Source organism: Monodon monoceros, unplaced genomic scaffold (genome assembly GCF_005190385.1).
Source record: "Monodon monoceros isolate NGI ecotype Baffin Bay Population unplaced genomic scaffold, NGI_Narwhal_1 Super_Scaffold_9, whole genome shotgun sequence".
NCBI lineage: Eukaryota > Metazoa > Chordata > Mammalia > Artiodactyla > Monodontidae > Monodon > Monodon monoceros.
In genome coordinates, this window is record NW_021703786.1 from 43,538,268 (window position 1) to 43,553,217 (window position 14,950).

General features: G+C 51.7%; 1 protein-coding gene across 1 annotated transcript in view; it reads right to left on the minus strand.

The window, feature by feature from the left end:
* Nucleotides 1-14,950, minus strand: part of SHISA6 (shisa family member 6) — a gene marked incomplete at its 5' end in the record, with an annotated part of 241,952 nt that extends 227,002 nt beyond the window's left edge. Inside the window, one exon of the mRNA XM_029212902.1 lies at nt 14,490-14,950. Within this exon, the coding sequence (XP_029068735.1) occupies nt 14,490-14,950 (461 nt within the window). The remainder of the gene's footprint in view (nt 1-14,489) is intronic.

Here is a 14,950-nt window from a genome sequence, read left to right on the forward strand (position 1 = left end):
CCATCCATCCATCCATCCATCCATCCATCCATCCATCCATCCATCCATCCATCTTTCCTTCCAATCCTCCATCCACTTAATCACATTTATTTTTTCACCTACTGTGTTCCTGCAGTGGTCTCTGAACAGGAGATATAGAGTGTGTTCAACCTTTAGTAGAAAAATCTACCCAGACAGAACTCAGTGGTCACCCAACTGCCCATTTCTAGTCACCTTAGTGAGTCATGACCATCAACAGCTATGCAAGTTTTTACATTGTCTTAGCAGGCAACCTTCTATCAAATGAAATTCTGAATCGAACACCAATATACTTCATTAGCCTCCTGCTCTGCATGAGGCCAGAATAAGAGCCAGAGCCCTACTCTACCAAGTTCTTACCCTCCATTCAGCAGCCCCTGGGCTTCAGGGAGCTTCCAAGTTTGAAAACAAATGTGGCCAAAGAGTGCCAGATAAAAACTTGGAATTGTTTTGTCCCAATCTTCATTCATGAAGCCGGGGGTAAAACTTAGGTTCCCCCCAAATTAAGTGGGGAAGCTAGGAACCCTAGTTTATTGATACGTCTTTTTGAGCTCAATTAACATGCTGTCCATGAAGACACCATGAATATCTCTGCTCACTGAAGTGGAACAAATGGAAACCAGCCTTCTGCCTCTGCCATGTCTCTGGATCTGAGAGCCACATAAATGCCACGGAAGGGAGGAAATCAGTTCAGCTGGTGTTCGGTAAGTTTTTCCGTGCCAAGAGCAAGGCAACCCGCATAGTTAAGACCCCCTAGTCAGGACCTTTCTCTCTTCGGGAGCAGCAGGAACAAATTTATGCTGTTGGATGGGTATGAGAAAAGGCCGAACAGATGAACTATTCCATGAATAAACTATTCTGCTTAATGGACTCATGAGAACACTCTTGTTTTTGAAGAATTTTCTAATAGCATTCCTGCCTAATTAAGTAGCATATACTGAATATAATTACTTTAAAAAAAAAAAAGCAAAGTTCTTCCATGAGAGGGCCACCAATCTAATCTTTAGTTCTCTTCACAGAGAAAACTCAATAAAATATAGACAATCTAGGAAATGGAATCCTATAAAAACTGGAGAATGAACCACGCAAGATTCTGATAGCTACTTCTGTGGTGCTTCGCCCAGAAGTAGAGTGTAGACATTCTACTCCGGTTAAATAAAATATTCTGGTTATGTGAGTCCAGGATGACTGAGCTTTTATTCGACTCTGCCACTCTGGGAACAGATAGAGTCCTCTACCCTCAGCCTCATCCTTATCTACTGGGCAGTCGGGGTGCTTTTATTCTCTGAAACACGCACTCCGGACAATTGAAGTGAATATATTTTTAATAAACACGGACCGAGGAGAATGGCTTAATTTAGTTCTCCTTTTTTCTGGTTCTCTCAAAGTCCACTTGAAAAACACAGCTGCCGGCTTTGTGTGTGCACAAGACCGCTCTCCACACACACAGAAGCTCCGAATGGATGGGGAGAATCTCCTTTGTTGTGATAACAATGTTTGTGCATCTGCACCCAGCCGTTCTGCAGGTCTGAGTTGTCCCCGGCACAATCGGAATTCATCATGGCCAATAAACACAGCCGAACTTAGCAAGGGAAAGCTCGGCCTGCCTGCTTTGTTTTCCAGGCCAGCAAGACAAGTCACTGCATCCCAATGAACGCCTGACCTGGAGCTGTCCCTCGATGACGAGCCGCAGCTAGGTACAGGGTCGATGTGCATCCCCCGGGACCCCAATTCATCCCTAACGGCATCTCCTCCACACACGCCATCCCTTGCCTCATGAATCATGTGAAAATTTACCCAGGCCTGGGAAATGCGGTAGCATCTACACCAAGCCTAGACTTCTTCAGAGATATGTGGACTGTTTGAGCCTGAATCAAAGATCTGGACGTGTCACGGTCAGCTACCATTTGGACCTGGGAAAACAAAACTGCTACCAAGACTTGTTAGCAGGGTCGCTTGGGCAGCCAGGTGATAGATGAGTTAATAAATGCACCTACTGCTGCTCTTACTGTTGCTACCCTTGGTGTCATTTTCCTGACTTGCTATAAACACAGACGTAAATCTACAGGAGACGCAAAATGAAGGCGGTATTGCCCACTGGCTAAACACAGGGATTCTGGAGCCAGAGTACCTGAGTCAGAATTCCGGCCACTCAGGATATTGGTGATCTTTAGGCAGCTACTTACGTGCCCTGTGGTTCTGTGACCTTGTTGAAAAAAATAAGGCCAAAATAATAAGGCCAAAATTAACGTCTACCTCTTAGGGTTATTATGAGGATTAAATGAGTTCATATTTGTAGAGCACTTAGAACAGAGCCTGGCACCTCGTAAGCACTAAACATTGGATTAATACATCAATCCAAATACAGCCTCCCCGTGTCTAGAGGCTCAGCCAACAGAATCACAACGAAAGTCCATGCGTACAGGTGCAAAAGGGGAGTCTTGGCGGGCTGACTCAACAATGCCAGATGGCAAAACTCCTGGTGTGGCGAGGGAGCCACATGGCACGGCTGTGGCTACGGGTCATCCTGGAAGGGACCACCTACATCCCATACTTTCCACTCAGGCCTAAAGTCAGAAATGCATCTGGTCACACACCAGCTTTTGCTAAACCCTGAACCTGGACTCTGCAAGCCAAGTGCAAAGAGGGTGTCTATTTGGTTTTTTCCTGCGAGGCCATCACAAATCGTGTTTCCGCGACCAGGCAAGGAAACTTCGAGATAAAAACCAAAGGGATTCACATCATGGGCAAAACGAATCAGGACCCTGTTGGGGTATTAAAAGGGCAAATGGGTCAAATGGGCCGGGGCAGCATTTTCTGCAAAAGACTCAGTTACTTTTTTTCTTCCTTCTTCCTACCTCCCTTTTTCCTTCTTTTCTTTCTTCAATTTTTTTTCTTCCTTCTATAAAAAAAATTATAAACATCACTGTCATTTCCAAGTTCAAGTACCTTACCATCAATGCCACTATTGAAAGGGTGGGGTACACAAGGGTGGGGTTGCCCAGGTGGACAGACCTCATGCCAGGGAAGTCAATGTTGGCTTTCCATGAGAATTAACTGGAATTGCATCCTAACAATAGAATGGACCACCTCCAGGGGGAGGGGGAGCCCCAGCTCTAGATGCAGCTGGCGCGCCCAGCGGGAGAGGCATGAAAGCACCTCATCAGCCCCTTTCACCCAAGAGAGTCTATGAGTTTAAGATGCTGGAGACAAGCATTCCCGTGAGGCCACGTGAAGACAGCATTCTTACGTGAACGGAATGTTGGAGGAAAATGCATTTTCTTCTACACCACAGGGCTGTTGCATCTGAAAGGACAGACTCTGCGTTCCTGAATTTCCCAGGTGTGCAGGAGATCAGAATGGGCCGGAGATGAACACACCTCCACAACTCGATAGCCCTCAACCCACAGCAGGGCCAACAGGCCAGAGGGGGCCGAGGGGCTCACCCAAGGTCATGGGCACAAGAAGTGACAGAAGTTGCCATTAGCCTGCCTTCTATCTCAGGAAGTGTTCTAAGGCAGGGAAAGATGGATGACGACCTCCAAGAGTGAGGGAAAGACGGCTTTGCTAGGGGTCCCTCAAGAGCCTCAAAAGCAGGCAAAGCAAGGGAGGTCCGTGTCCTCTTCCATAAGGGTGCATCTAGGCACATCCTATCTTGTCCTACCGTGGTGTTGGGACAGCGATGCAGGAACAGGCAATAGGGAAAGAATGGAGGGAGGAAAGACAGAGATCTCTGTCCTCTTATCCCCCAGAGACAGGGCCGGCCGTGCTAAGTCTGCTTTCAGGACCCTAACCTCTTGTGCCCATCTGGTCACCCTGTGGCAAGATGGAATGAGGGGCGCCCTGGGCGGTGGCATCATCCATCACAGAATTCTCAAAGCCAAAAGCAAGGGAGTTTCTGGATTCTAGAAATTCGGGGAAATACAAAAAAATAAACAAGAAACAAGAAGAGGGGAAATAAGCGGGAGCCCCCAGAGGGAATTCGAGAGGGAATTTGAAGCAGCCTTACAGTCAAGTTATCACCAATTCAGCAGAAACGGGGGCAGGCTAATCCCAGTCGATAAAACAGACAAGGAAATTATAAAATGCTTTAAAGGAAATGCATTTTTACTGCTTCCTGGGCCACCGCAGGATTACAAACTAGGCTAAAAAAAAAACATTGATCTTTGGAGAGCTACTCTGTTGAACAGATAAGAATGATTTGTAATTAGCATGCCGATTGTCTGCAGAAGAGCCTGCTTGAAAACAGTCTGTCTTTCTGCCTGGCGGATGCGCCCTGCACCATCTCTGCAGTCTTGTCTGAGCTATTAATCTGTTCATCACAGCTTTTTATCAGAGAGAGAAAAGAAAAGCAACTTTGCCGAGGTCCAATTTGGATAAATTTTGAATTAGCAGAGTCTGAACTGATGCAGTTTAATGAAGTTACAGCAGGACAAGTTCAAGAAGGAGAAAGGGAGGGAGCCGGGAAAGGAAAAAAGTCAACAGAAGAGGAATCACAAGAAGGACAGATGGAGAAAGCAGCAGCGGTGGACAAATACACCGAAAGGAACAAAAAGAAACATTTTAATGATGTGACTGAAGAGAGAGACAGAGAAGCCACAGATCCTCCGCTAAAAGCCAGGTTCTCTTCACAAATGCTCAGAGAGGGTAAGAAGCTGGCTGCTGGGGACCTGAGAACAGAAAAGCTGCGTGATTTCTCATAGTACGAAGAGCCTTCGGAGCCACCGGGATAGCATTCCTGGCAAAGCTGAGGCAAATTTCTCAGGATGCAGTAAAAAGTCAGAGGGGGTCCAAGAGGGAGGCTGGAAACCAGATTCTTCCGAAAGGTCTGGAGCAGCCTCAGCACTTGGGCTGGGCCTCCTGCCTGGTCATTTCAGGAGGTGGGTTAACACGAGCCCACCCTCAGCTGCCCAGACATCGGGGTGACTGAGGCCAGAATCCCTACTAATAGGATCCGAGGCCGATCCGAGGGCTGGAGGAGAAAAGCTCTCCTGGCAACAACTTCTTTGCTTATTAGGGGGTCAGCCCCCTCCGTGCCCCTGGATGACGGCAGGCGTCTGTATCCCAGGACCTCAGAAGCGGGGGGATGGATGGATTCAGGACATACTCCTCCACCTCCTTGCTCCAGCACGCGTTCTCAGGGTTCAAATCCCTCCTTGCTGGAGCAGCAGGATGGAAGGAAGAGGGAAGAGTTGCCTGTCTGGGTGTGAAGCATCCTTCCCAGAAGAGGATATTTGGCTAAGGGAACTGCGACTCTGTCCAGAGGACAGATGTCCTAAGTAATGAGACTTTAATGCCGGAGCTAATGGGAACAGTACACGAGACCACAGGCCAAAAAAGCGAGGAAGAACGAGAGTGTTCGTGAAGCCTGCAGAAAGCAGCGACTCCTCTCCCAAACACTAGGGAACAGGGCCAAGCTCGTAGCCACCCAGAGCCCGGCTGGAACCCAGGCTCCACAGGTCCCGAGAAGGGGACAGCGGCTCTGGACAAGTAGGACCAAGGGTTCTCCTGCCCCTCCGAACAGGGTGGGGCTGAAAACAATGCTCAGGACCTCCACGTTCCCACACCCACCTCGATCCGACGGTCAGAGGCCCCTGCACTGGAGCTGCAGACCCCAGGGTGTGAGCCCCGCCAGGGACCACCATCGTGGCCGTGACCACACGTGACCACCGCCACCAGCTGCAACAGCTGGAGCTGGAGAGCAAAACCCAGGTCTCCTTCCCTTTCACAGGCTTTTCAAGACAGAGGGCTTCAGGGCCCGAGAAGCAGAGAAACGCGGGGAAAGATTGAGGAATGAGGAGGCAGGGCGCGGAGAATTAAGACCAGACGGCAAAGAGCAGAAGTGGGGCAGAGAAGCAGGAGTGAGCTGGCCGGAATCCTGGGTCTTGCGCGCCCTGTGCTTGAGGTTATAAATGGGGCAGGGAGGGGAGCTGTGATAAATGGGGCTGTTGTGAGCCATCCGTCTCTCCATAATTAAAACTGGGAATGGCCCGAGGTCCATCTCCTCGCCCCCAAATCACTTCTTTTCTCTAGTGTCCCGTTACTCTCAGGAGCCAGGACTCCCGCAGAATTGCCCTGGGGTCCCTGCAATACTGTAAAGGTTTGCCGGGGAAGGGGGAGTTGCTTTAAGGGTTTTTTTTTTTCAATTAAAACCCAGGTGGTTTGGTTCGTTTGTTTTTATTCTTTATGTCTTCTTTGTATTGTCTTCACAGCCCTCCACCAACATAATCCGTTCTTGAAGAGGAGCCCTTTCACTGCCCTGGGCGCCTCCGTGCCCTGCGTGCAATGCAAGTGAGGCCACCAGCCCGGCACTGAGGTACCCTGGTCTGTAGGTCACTCACCCCCCAGTCCCTTTCAGCGATAACTCGTCCCAGGGCACGAGCGTGTGGGTCTCTGCTTTCTCAAGTAGTCTGAGTATCACTGACGCGTTTACATTCAGGAAGGTGAGAGCCAACTGCCTTGTCGGCCCCCAAAGAAGATAGAGACCAACCATGGACTAGCTGTGTGACCCTGGGCAAGTTACTAAGCCTCTTTGAGTTGATTTTGTCATCTGTTAAATGGCCACCAGACCCAGGGTGGTGGAAGGATGCAGTGGGATAACGCAGGATGCCGGGTACAGAGGGAGCCCCGGAGAAGGGGGGCTCTTCTGAGGGTTTCCTGTTCCCCGCCCTGCTTCACCTATGTGACCTTGAGTCCTCATCTGACTGAGATCTCAGGTCCTCAACACCAGCTTCCTGGAGTGATGGGTGACGGCGCCCTGTAAGCTCCTGGGAGACAGAGTTCCCCCCTTCCTGACGCCTGAGCAGAGGAGGTGGGTGCCCAGCCGCAAAGCAGGACTCCTCCCAGAGTGCTCGAGAGTGACTCTTAGGGGGCGGGCAGGGTCACAGGCTCTGCCCCAGCCGCTCGCCACCCACTGACTTACTGGGAAGAAGGAATCCCACCCCAGCTACAGCAGCACAGCCGCTGCTTCCCCAGCACCAAAGTGGAATAAGAATTGGCCACAACTGCTGCACCTGGTGGCCCCTTGTCACCAGCCCTTAAACTCGGCCTGCCCCACCCTCGCTCCATTTCTGTGATCAACCTCGTGGAATGAACACACTTTTGGGGGGTCTGGGGAGGCGCAGGAAACACACATTAGGACTCTAGTGGCAACGCTCACTGGAAACCCCATCTTCCTGTGCTTGTAAACGCTTCTGCCTCGTCGATGGCTCTGTGGTCCAAGTGGTGACCTCGTCCGGATGCCAAACTGCAGAGGGGCTGGCATTCGGGTGGAGAGGAGGGAGGGCAGGGCACAGCCGGCACCTGGCTCTGACCCCAAGCCTGGCTGCACGCATCCCAAAGAAATCGGGTCCCTTTACCCTTAGAATCAAGTTAAGAATCCAAGTTGCATTTCTCATGCAGAAGTGTGGGACCATTTTTTAACCCTTTCTGGACAGTAATTTGAGCCATTTTCTGCATATTGAACCCCATTCTCTTCCCCTCTCTCCCAGCTCCTCCGCTGTCTGCCCAGGCACATTGAGAGAGCATGAAGCTGATTTTCTTAAGGTCGGTAATTATCCCTCAGTGAGGGGAGGGGCTCCCTCCTAGTGGTCCTCACAAGCACGGGGCTCTGATGCCGGGCTGCCGTTCAATACCGGGACGCCTCCTCCGGGCACCTGCCTTTGGAGGCAGCTGACACGGCCCCTGGGCCAGCAGGTCTCCTTACTGGAGGCACCCTTCTATTCTGATCAATAACCAGCCAAGCACCTATTTCATCCATCCGCCTCAGCCCCATGACACCACTGCTTACAAGAATCACATCTACCCTAGGAGGATAAAAATACGCTACCGTCATGAAAAGTCAAAACAGCATGCATGGGCTCTGAGAGCACTTGCAAGAGAGGAACCGTGGCAATATTTCCCCGAGAAGAATCAGCGTGTGGCCTCCCAAAGTGACTGCTCAGAAGGATGACACATTAGGCTAGGTATGTCCTGGTTCTTTCCAAGGAGGACTTGGGCACAATGCAGGCAAAAGCCCCGAACTGCATGTCACAGACGTTAATTTCTCATAATGATGGGACCCAAATGTCCCGCTTCATTAGCCATCCTCCCCAAAGCTTCTCTGAAGCCCTCACCTTGCATTCACCCTGGCCCTGAGGTCTCTCAGCCCAGAGCTGAGAAAGGGCAGGACAAAGCACCAGTTAATGTACGTCTGTGGGTCACAGAGCTGTCTTATACGTAGGGAGCCATCCTGGAGGACAAAGCTGAAATCACTCCCTCTCAGGACCACGGGATGCCTGGGGGGAGCTCTGGTCTCGGGTCGGTCAGACCAGGTCGCACCTGGTCGGTTTCAGCATCCCCACCCATCTCTGGGACAGAGAGAAAGCATTCACAGCCCGTCTTTTTCATTACAGGTGTCTGCCCATAGTTTTATCCAGTGACCCATTGCTCTGGTTCACAACTCTTTGGCTTGTGCTATACTTTCCTTCTTCAAATGGGCTGCATTACTCAAAGGTTATGAAAGGATAATAAACTTAGATCAGGGTATTGCCCTTTACAAAGGAATTCGGAGAAAGTGTCAAGGACCAGGGAAGATGAACGGAAATCATTGTAGTGGATGGAAAAATTGAATGAGAAGGGGCTGAAAAAATGTAGGGAAGCGAGAGAAGGCAGAAGGCTGGCACTCACATCTCTAAATATCTGAAAGTTATTTGTACGCAAAGTAAAACAGAATAGACTTCCACTGGGCAAGAAGACGAGGCTGTGGCCCAGGATACCCGCACCCCGGCTTCTATAGTTCAAGATCATTCGCCCCCTCCCTGAGGACCCTTGGCATTGTCACCTGGCCTCCCTCGGCTTCGGCTGCTTGGCTTACAAAATTAGAGAGTTAAGTTCAATGACCTGCCCACAATAAAAATTCTATGGTTCTGTAATGGATGACTAAATAATAGAAAGCACTACGATGCTTTTCCAGAACATTCTGGTTTTACTTCTAGAGATTAAAAAAAAAAAAAGACGAGGTTAGCAATCTGTCCTGAATGGGTGTAAAATAAGCCTGCTCAAGGCTAAGGGTCTGAGACCCTCTGAAGGGTTGCTGGTAAACCCCCCGGCCAACCCCTCTTCCCCGTCTGCAACATTCAAGAACGAAGATGCTGGAAGTGGGGGGGTCATAAGTGTGACTCAGGGAAAAATAACAGGTAGGAGTTTCCTAAGGTAGAGAAAAGAAGGGAAAAAAATCACAGCGGACAGTATTTTTAAAATCAACTTAACCTAGGCCCTCATACAGTCCGTCAGAGCTCCCTCCCCTGCCACCAATCTGAGATGGTCTATACACAAGGGAGTTCAAACCACAGTAGTGTGGCTCCACGGGATATATACTGTCAAGGGAGGTACCGAGAATTGTAAGAGAAAATGCACTTAAATTCACCCTAATGTCAAACATAGACTGTGCAGGACTTTGGTGGTGGTGGTGGGGGGGGGGGGGGGGGCAGAGAAGGCCAGTGGTGACACCCAGCAGCCAGGGGTTGGGTGTAACTTCTAACACGCAGTGGGGACTCTGGCTGACTACGGCGACGAGCCAGAGAGTGAAGATCTCAGGGCCATCCTGGCAGGCCCCGGAAAATCCGGCAGGGGAGCTGGGAGGATGAAGCTTCTTTCTGCGTAGTTCCCTTCTCTTCTGGATCCCAGGGCACGTCTGTCTGGGATCACCTCTTTCGGTCAGCTCACTTTTTCAGCTCATCACGACTTCCTGCACAACTGATCTGAAATCGACTGCACGCTCGCTTGATCTCTCATTAAAACAGGTTGGAAACAGTGCGCTGGACTTTTTCTCCTCCTGTGTTGTGGCAGCCGAGAGAACCGTGGGTCAAGTCTTAGTAACTCAGCAGCAGATTCCTCCGAACGAATGTGCTCTGGCCGTGGGACAGGGTTGTGGGCAGGGAAAAGGGACCGACGTGCATGCCTTCTGGGGCTGGGGTGAGGTGGGAGAGGCCAGGAAGACAGCAAGCAACGTTCCAGGGAGGGCTGTCCAAGGGCAGGGCTTTTTGCATGGCTGACCTGCTCAATGGAGAATGAACTCTGCTTTGCCTCGTGGGTCAAAGGTAACATACACTCGACAGGTTTACATTTTATAATCTGAACTGTTCCTTGCCCACAGCGGGTGGGCAGGGCTCATCTGTTGAATGAATACATATGCACGTAACTGCAGGGGTCAGGAGGAAGTCAAGCACAGATCTGGGCAATGCCACCCACCTCTCTCACCTGATTACCTTCCTCCCTTTACTATTTTTGTTTCTTTCTGTCTTCCTGGTATCCTTCCCCGAACCCCTTCCTCCATAAGCCTTCTTAAATTCTTCCACAATTTCACTGCGTTCCCTTTGTGCATTTTTTTTTTTTTTTTACTCAAAGAAAATGGAAAACATGCAAGGCTAAGACCTTCAGTCCAAGGCAAGACGCTTTCTTTTTCCTTCCCAACAACTGCTATCTTTGAAGTTAAAAAAAAAAACAAAAAAAAAAACAAGTTGACTCTCAGTTTAGATCAATTCATTACAGTGAGCCCAACGTGCTTCAAAAACTGGAGTGTTTGGCGTGATTTGACAATTCATTGCCCAGGAACCTAGGAAGAGAGCTCACTAAATCAGCCAGCAGAGGGGTCCCGCTACTGCAATTATGTGGTCTGTGAGGACAAAACAGAGCTCTTGGGGTTTGTAATTAATTTCTGGAGGAAAAGAAGGTAGGACACAGTGTTCCCTTGATGCTTCTAGAAACAAGCAGAGGAACCCGAAGATGAAGGTCCCTTTTGATGGCTACCAGGGTCGCCTCCTAATATGCTTCCTTTTCCCTTACAACATCGGTCATCCAGGTTTTTCATTCCTCAGCCCTGAGTACTTCTCCACACCAATCCCCACCTTAAATTCCTCCATCCTTCATCCCTGTGCAGGCAGTGTGAGGACCCCGGGCACCTCTGGCCCCACCAACTGCACCTACGGCATCCTAGTAGCTTCCTGACTTATCTGTTAATTAGCCATCTTTTTAAAAAGCCACACAGTTCCTCGCTCAGAATGATTCTCATCTCCAAGACTCTAACCAATGAACACAGGGCGAGGAGGAAGGAACGGGTTGGAATGTGGGACGGCTGGTTTGGAGCCCAATGTCAACAGGGAGCCCGCCTCTGAGGCCGTGTCCTGGGCAGGCCCCTGCCCTTGGAGGCCATGGCAGCCCCTCACTGAAGAGGCAGCCCCAAGGAAGCATCGCAGAAGCCACTCCTGAAACACTGAGATGGGCGGACGCCTGCGGGCCGGCAGCTTGAGCCTCAGCCCGGGCAGGTGGAAAGAAGGGCTAGGTGAGGCCGAGATCCTGGTGGGAAATGGGGTTCTGGGTGGGAAAGGTGGGCACCCGATGTCCAGGGCTCTCCAGATCCAGAACTCGGCTGCGCCTTTGGTCCCTGCAGCCACCTCTTTCCCCTCCCTGAAGTCCAGCTGAGAGTCTGTGCTCACGTGCTTTGGTGTGAGAGGCGATGATTGCCCCCACAGACACGGCGGGGGGGGGGCGGGGGGGACTTCTCACACAGATGGCAAGGTCTAATCACTTCTGGAAAAGATTAAATCTTCCTCCCTGTGGGGGCTGGAGAGGGAAGAAGAAAGCCCGCCCTAAGGGGGACAGAGGAGGCAGATGGCTCGTCCTAAGGCAGCATCTTCCTTTTCACCCTTCTAACACTCCCACAAACATCCCTCCCGCTCAGCCCGTTTGCCCAACCACCATCTTCGCAGAGGCTCACATGCTGCAATCAGTAAAATAATCTTTGCCTTTCCAGAAAGGAAATGCCTTTGCTGAACTAGTTCAAGGAGTACGGAACCGAGTGCACATCCCACCTCTTCTGTGGACCTCTGAAGAGTATACATTCCTTCTCCTTCACTTTCCCCAGGGAGGACCCATTATGGTGTGAATATTTGTCTCCTTCTCCATCGTTCTCTCCTTTTCCCGACCCCAGGTCCCCAACAAGGCAATCTGGACCCCAAACTCCCTGAAACAGCAAGCAACGACCTCTGAGGCGTGAGCAAAGTGGGAGCGCGTGGTACCACTCATGCACGCCTGGGAGTCGGGGGGCTGCTCCTGCAAATGTGCACACTCACCCCGACACGCCTGGGAAAGGAGAGGTTGGGGTGGGATGCCGCTGTGCCTGAGTTATCCAGAATGGAAAGATGTTTCCCCGACCTGCCCAAGGTCATTCAGGGAGTGTCCCAGATGGATCGCTCGTGCTCTGTCCTCTCTCCCACGCCACTCCCAAACACGAAGACAGGCTCTGTCCCCTACCTAACAAGCATCAACATGATGGCTTCCTAAGCACTGAACAGGCGAGATGGCAGCTGCTGGAAGAGGTGCTGTGAGCTGAATAAAATCAGGAGGTGAATTTGCGGGAGAAGCAGCCCACATTTACATAATGGTCTGAGGGCTGAGATGCATCGCCCTTCCCTTGGCTGCCTCTCTTTCCCAACCTCGGCGAGAAACTGCCCCCCACGGCATCACCATTGAGCCGCACACCTGAACACACACTAGTCACCCTAGTTTGGAGTGGGTTGGGGAGTCAGCACGGTGGGGGGACAGTGACATCTCCAAGGTCAAAGCCCGTAGAACGCAGGCCAACGCCAGCATCGAAAGGCCATCAAGCATCCTCCCAGGTGGAGATGAATAAATTCAGTAGGAGGTGGAGGGCAGGGCAGGGGGCAGGTCTCCCCAAGGGTGCAGAGGAGAATGGCTCGGGGAAGAGAGAAACCCAGAGAAAGCTTCGTGGGAATCCACTGGCAGGAGGTCCCGGCCAGAATGGAAAGTGTGATGAGAGGCCAGAAGCATAGAAGAAGGGGAAGGTGAACAACCAAGGGGACCAGAGGCAGAGGCAGAGGCAGAAGAACCAGGCACATCTGCTTCAGAAAGGGGAGCCAAGAGAGGGAATTCTTTGCCAGACAAAACCCAAAGGAGGGAGCGTCTTGTCCTGATTTTGCTGTCTCCATCCCACCGACCCTCTGCTTTTAAGAGCCAGCACTGACCACAGACCATGTGCCACGATTCTTCCATCATTTTCCAGGACAAACCAGCCACAGACTTACTTACTTCAGGGTTAACGAGTGAGGCTGAGAAACCCACCTCCTCTCAGAAGCACCCGATCCCAACACCCGAGTTTGTCAACATGAAAAGTACCCACACTTTGTGGATTTGACTCAAAATCCGCCAGCGAGTATCATCTTTTCTCAACACCCACAGTATCCAGGGGGGAAAGAAATCACGCCCAGAAATTTCTATCTGCCTTTCTCTCTCTTCAACAAGGTACAGGTGACTAATGTCCACAGCAGCGGGGGAAGGTTTTCAGGTCGAAAGGATAACAGGCAGAGTGCGGAGATGAGCTACAGCTGTAGGGCTTGGGTGCGGGCCTGCCGGGCAAACTCAGAGAAACTGGTCTGGGCGGTGTGGGGTGGTCCCGATTACTAGGGCAGTGCCCACACCATGTGCCAGGGATGGAGGCATGTCCCGGGGCAGGGTTTGTTCCTTGAAAGACTGTTGAACCACGTCCAGCCGTTCATCAGCACGAGGGAACTGGAAGCAGAGCTGAGTTTGCACCCACTGGGCACATCATTAACAGAGTTGTAAAGAGAAGCTGGTTTCCCGTTCCCAAGGGGCACTCAGGGAGCTGGAGGGCGGGGTGGGAGGGAGGCAGTCAGGGTGGAACCCTGCACAACCATATTTCAAGCTCTTGGCATAAGTTTCGGTGGGAGGCAGCTCCCACTGCCTCCCTATGGAAACAGTGAAAGATGCCCACCGGGTTGAACACAGCAGGAAGTGTTAACTCAGAGAGTTCTGCCCACAGGGTTTAAAAGAACAAGTCCTCCAGTCTCAGCGGGAAAGCGAAGCATCCCACTCGGCAGGATGCAATGAATAGACAACATATGCCCTTGGTCAAGATGGAATGGTTAGATCTGCATTCCTTCTCACCCCAGGAGGCTTCTTTTCCATATCACCCGCATCTCCAACACACAGGAACACCCAGTTCACACTCTTTTCAGTAAGGTTCCAACATCGTTCAATCTCCTACATCCAAGATGATGCTCTGGTTTGACTCAGAAAACTGAATGCAGTAAGAGCCTGCACCGAGGCGCCCACCTGCCTTGAAAACTACACCCTGGACCCCTACCCAGGCTTACGGAATGTGTACAATTCTTAGACTCAAACTCACGGACTCCACCACTCCCTACTGTGCCCTGTAAATCCCCCTACCAACCAAAGCATGTGTTCCCCGTTCTGAGGAAATGGAGAAGAGGGAACAGAGGCTCCGATTTATTGCCTGTCAAAGAGGCAAGGGGTGCTCAGTTGACTTAAAAGAGTCGAGAGAGACACAGAGACACAGAGACCCGAGGGGGGGGATGCCAAGAGGACAGGGAAGCCTGGAAAGAGGGGTGAGGCCGCCGGGAGTCTGGGGGCAGGCCCCGGGCGGCCGCGCTCACCTGTGGATGTTCATCTCCCGAGGAGGGCGGTGGGCCTTGTCGTACGAGACCTTGGCGAAGACGCCGGCCACGATGACGAAGGCGATCACCCCGCAGGTGATGTAGACGGTGAAGTTGGTCTTGTCCTTCTCCGGGTCGTACTTGTTCTCGGGCCCCGGCGACACCACCTTGGTGCTGGGCGTCTGCACCCACACCGGACTCTGGTAGTTGGTGCACTGGCGCTGGTCCAGCTTCTCGTGGCGCTTCTTGCAGCAGAAGCGGTAGTAGCAGGTGCCGCAGCAGTACAGGTAGCCGCTCTCGCTGTTGTTGCACTCGAACTCCTTGTCGTACTGGCCGCTCACGTCGTAGTAGCCCCAGCACGTCTCGTAGGTGACGGGCGCGCTGGCCGCCGCCGCCACCGCCGCCGCGGGCTGCCCCCGCCGGCTCCCCGCCTCCGGGCCACCGGGCGCCCGGACGGTGCC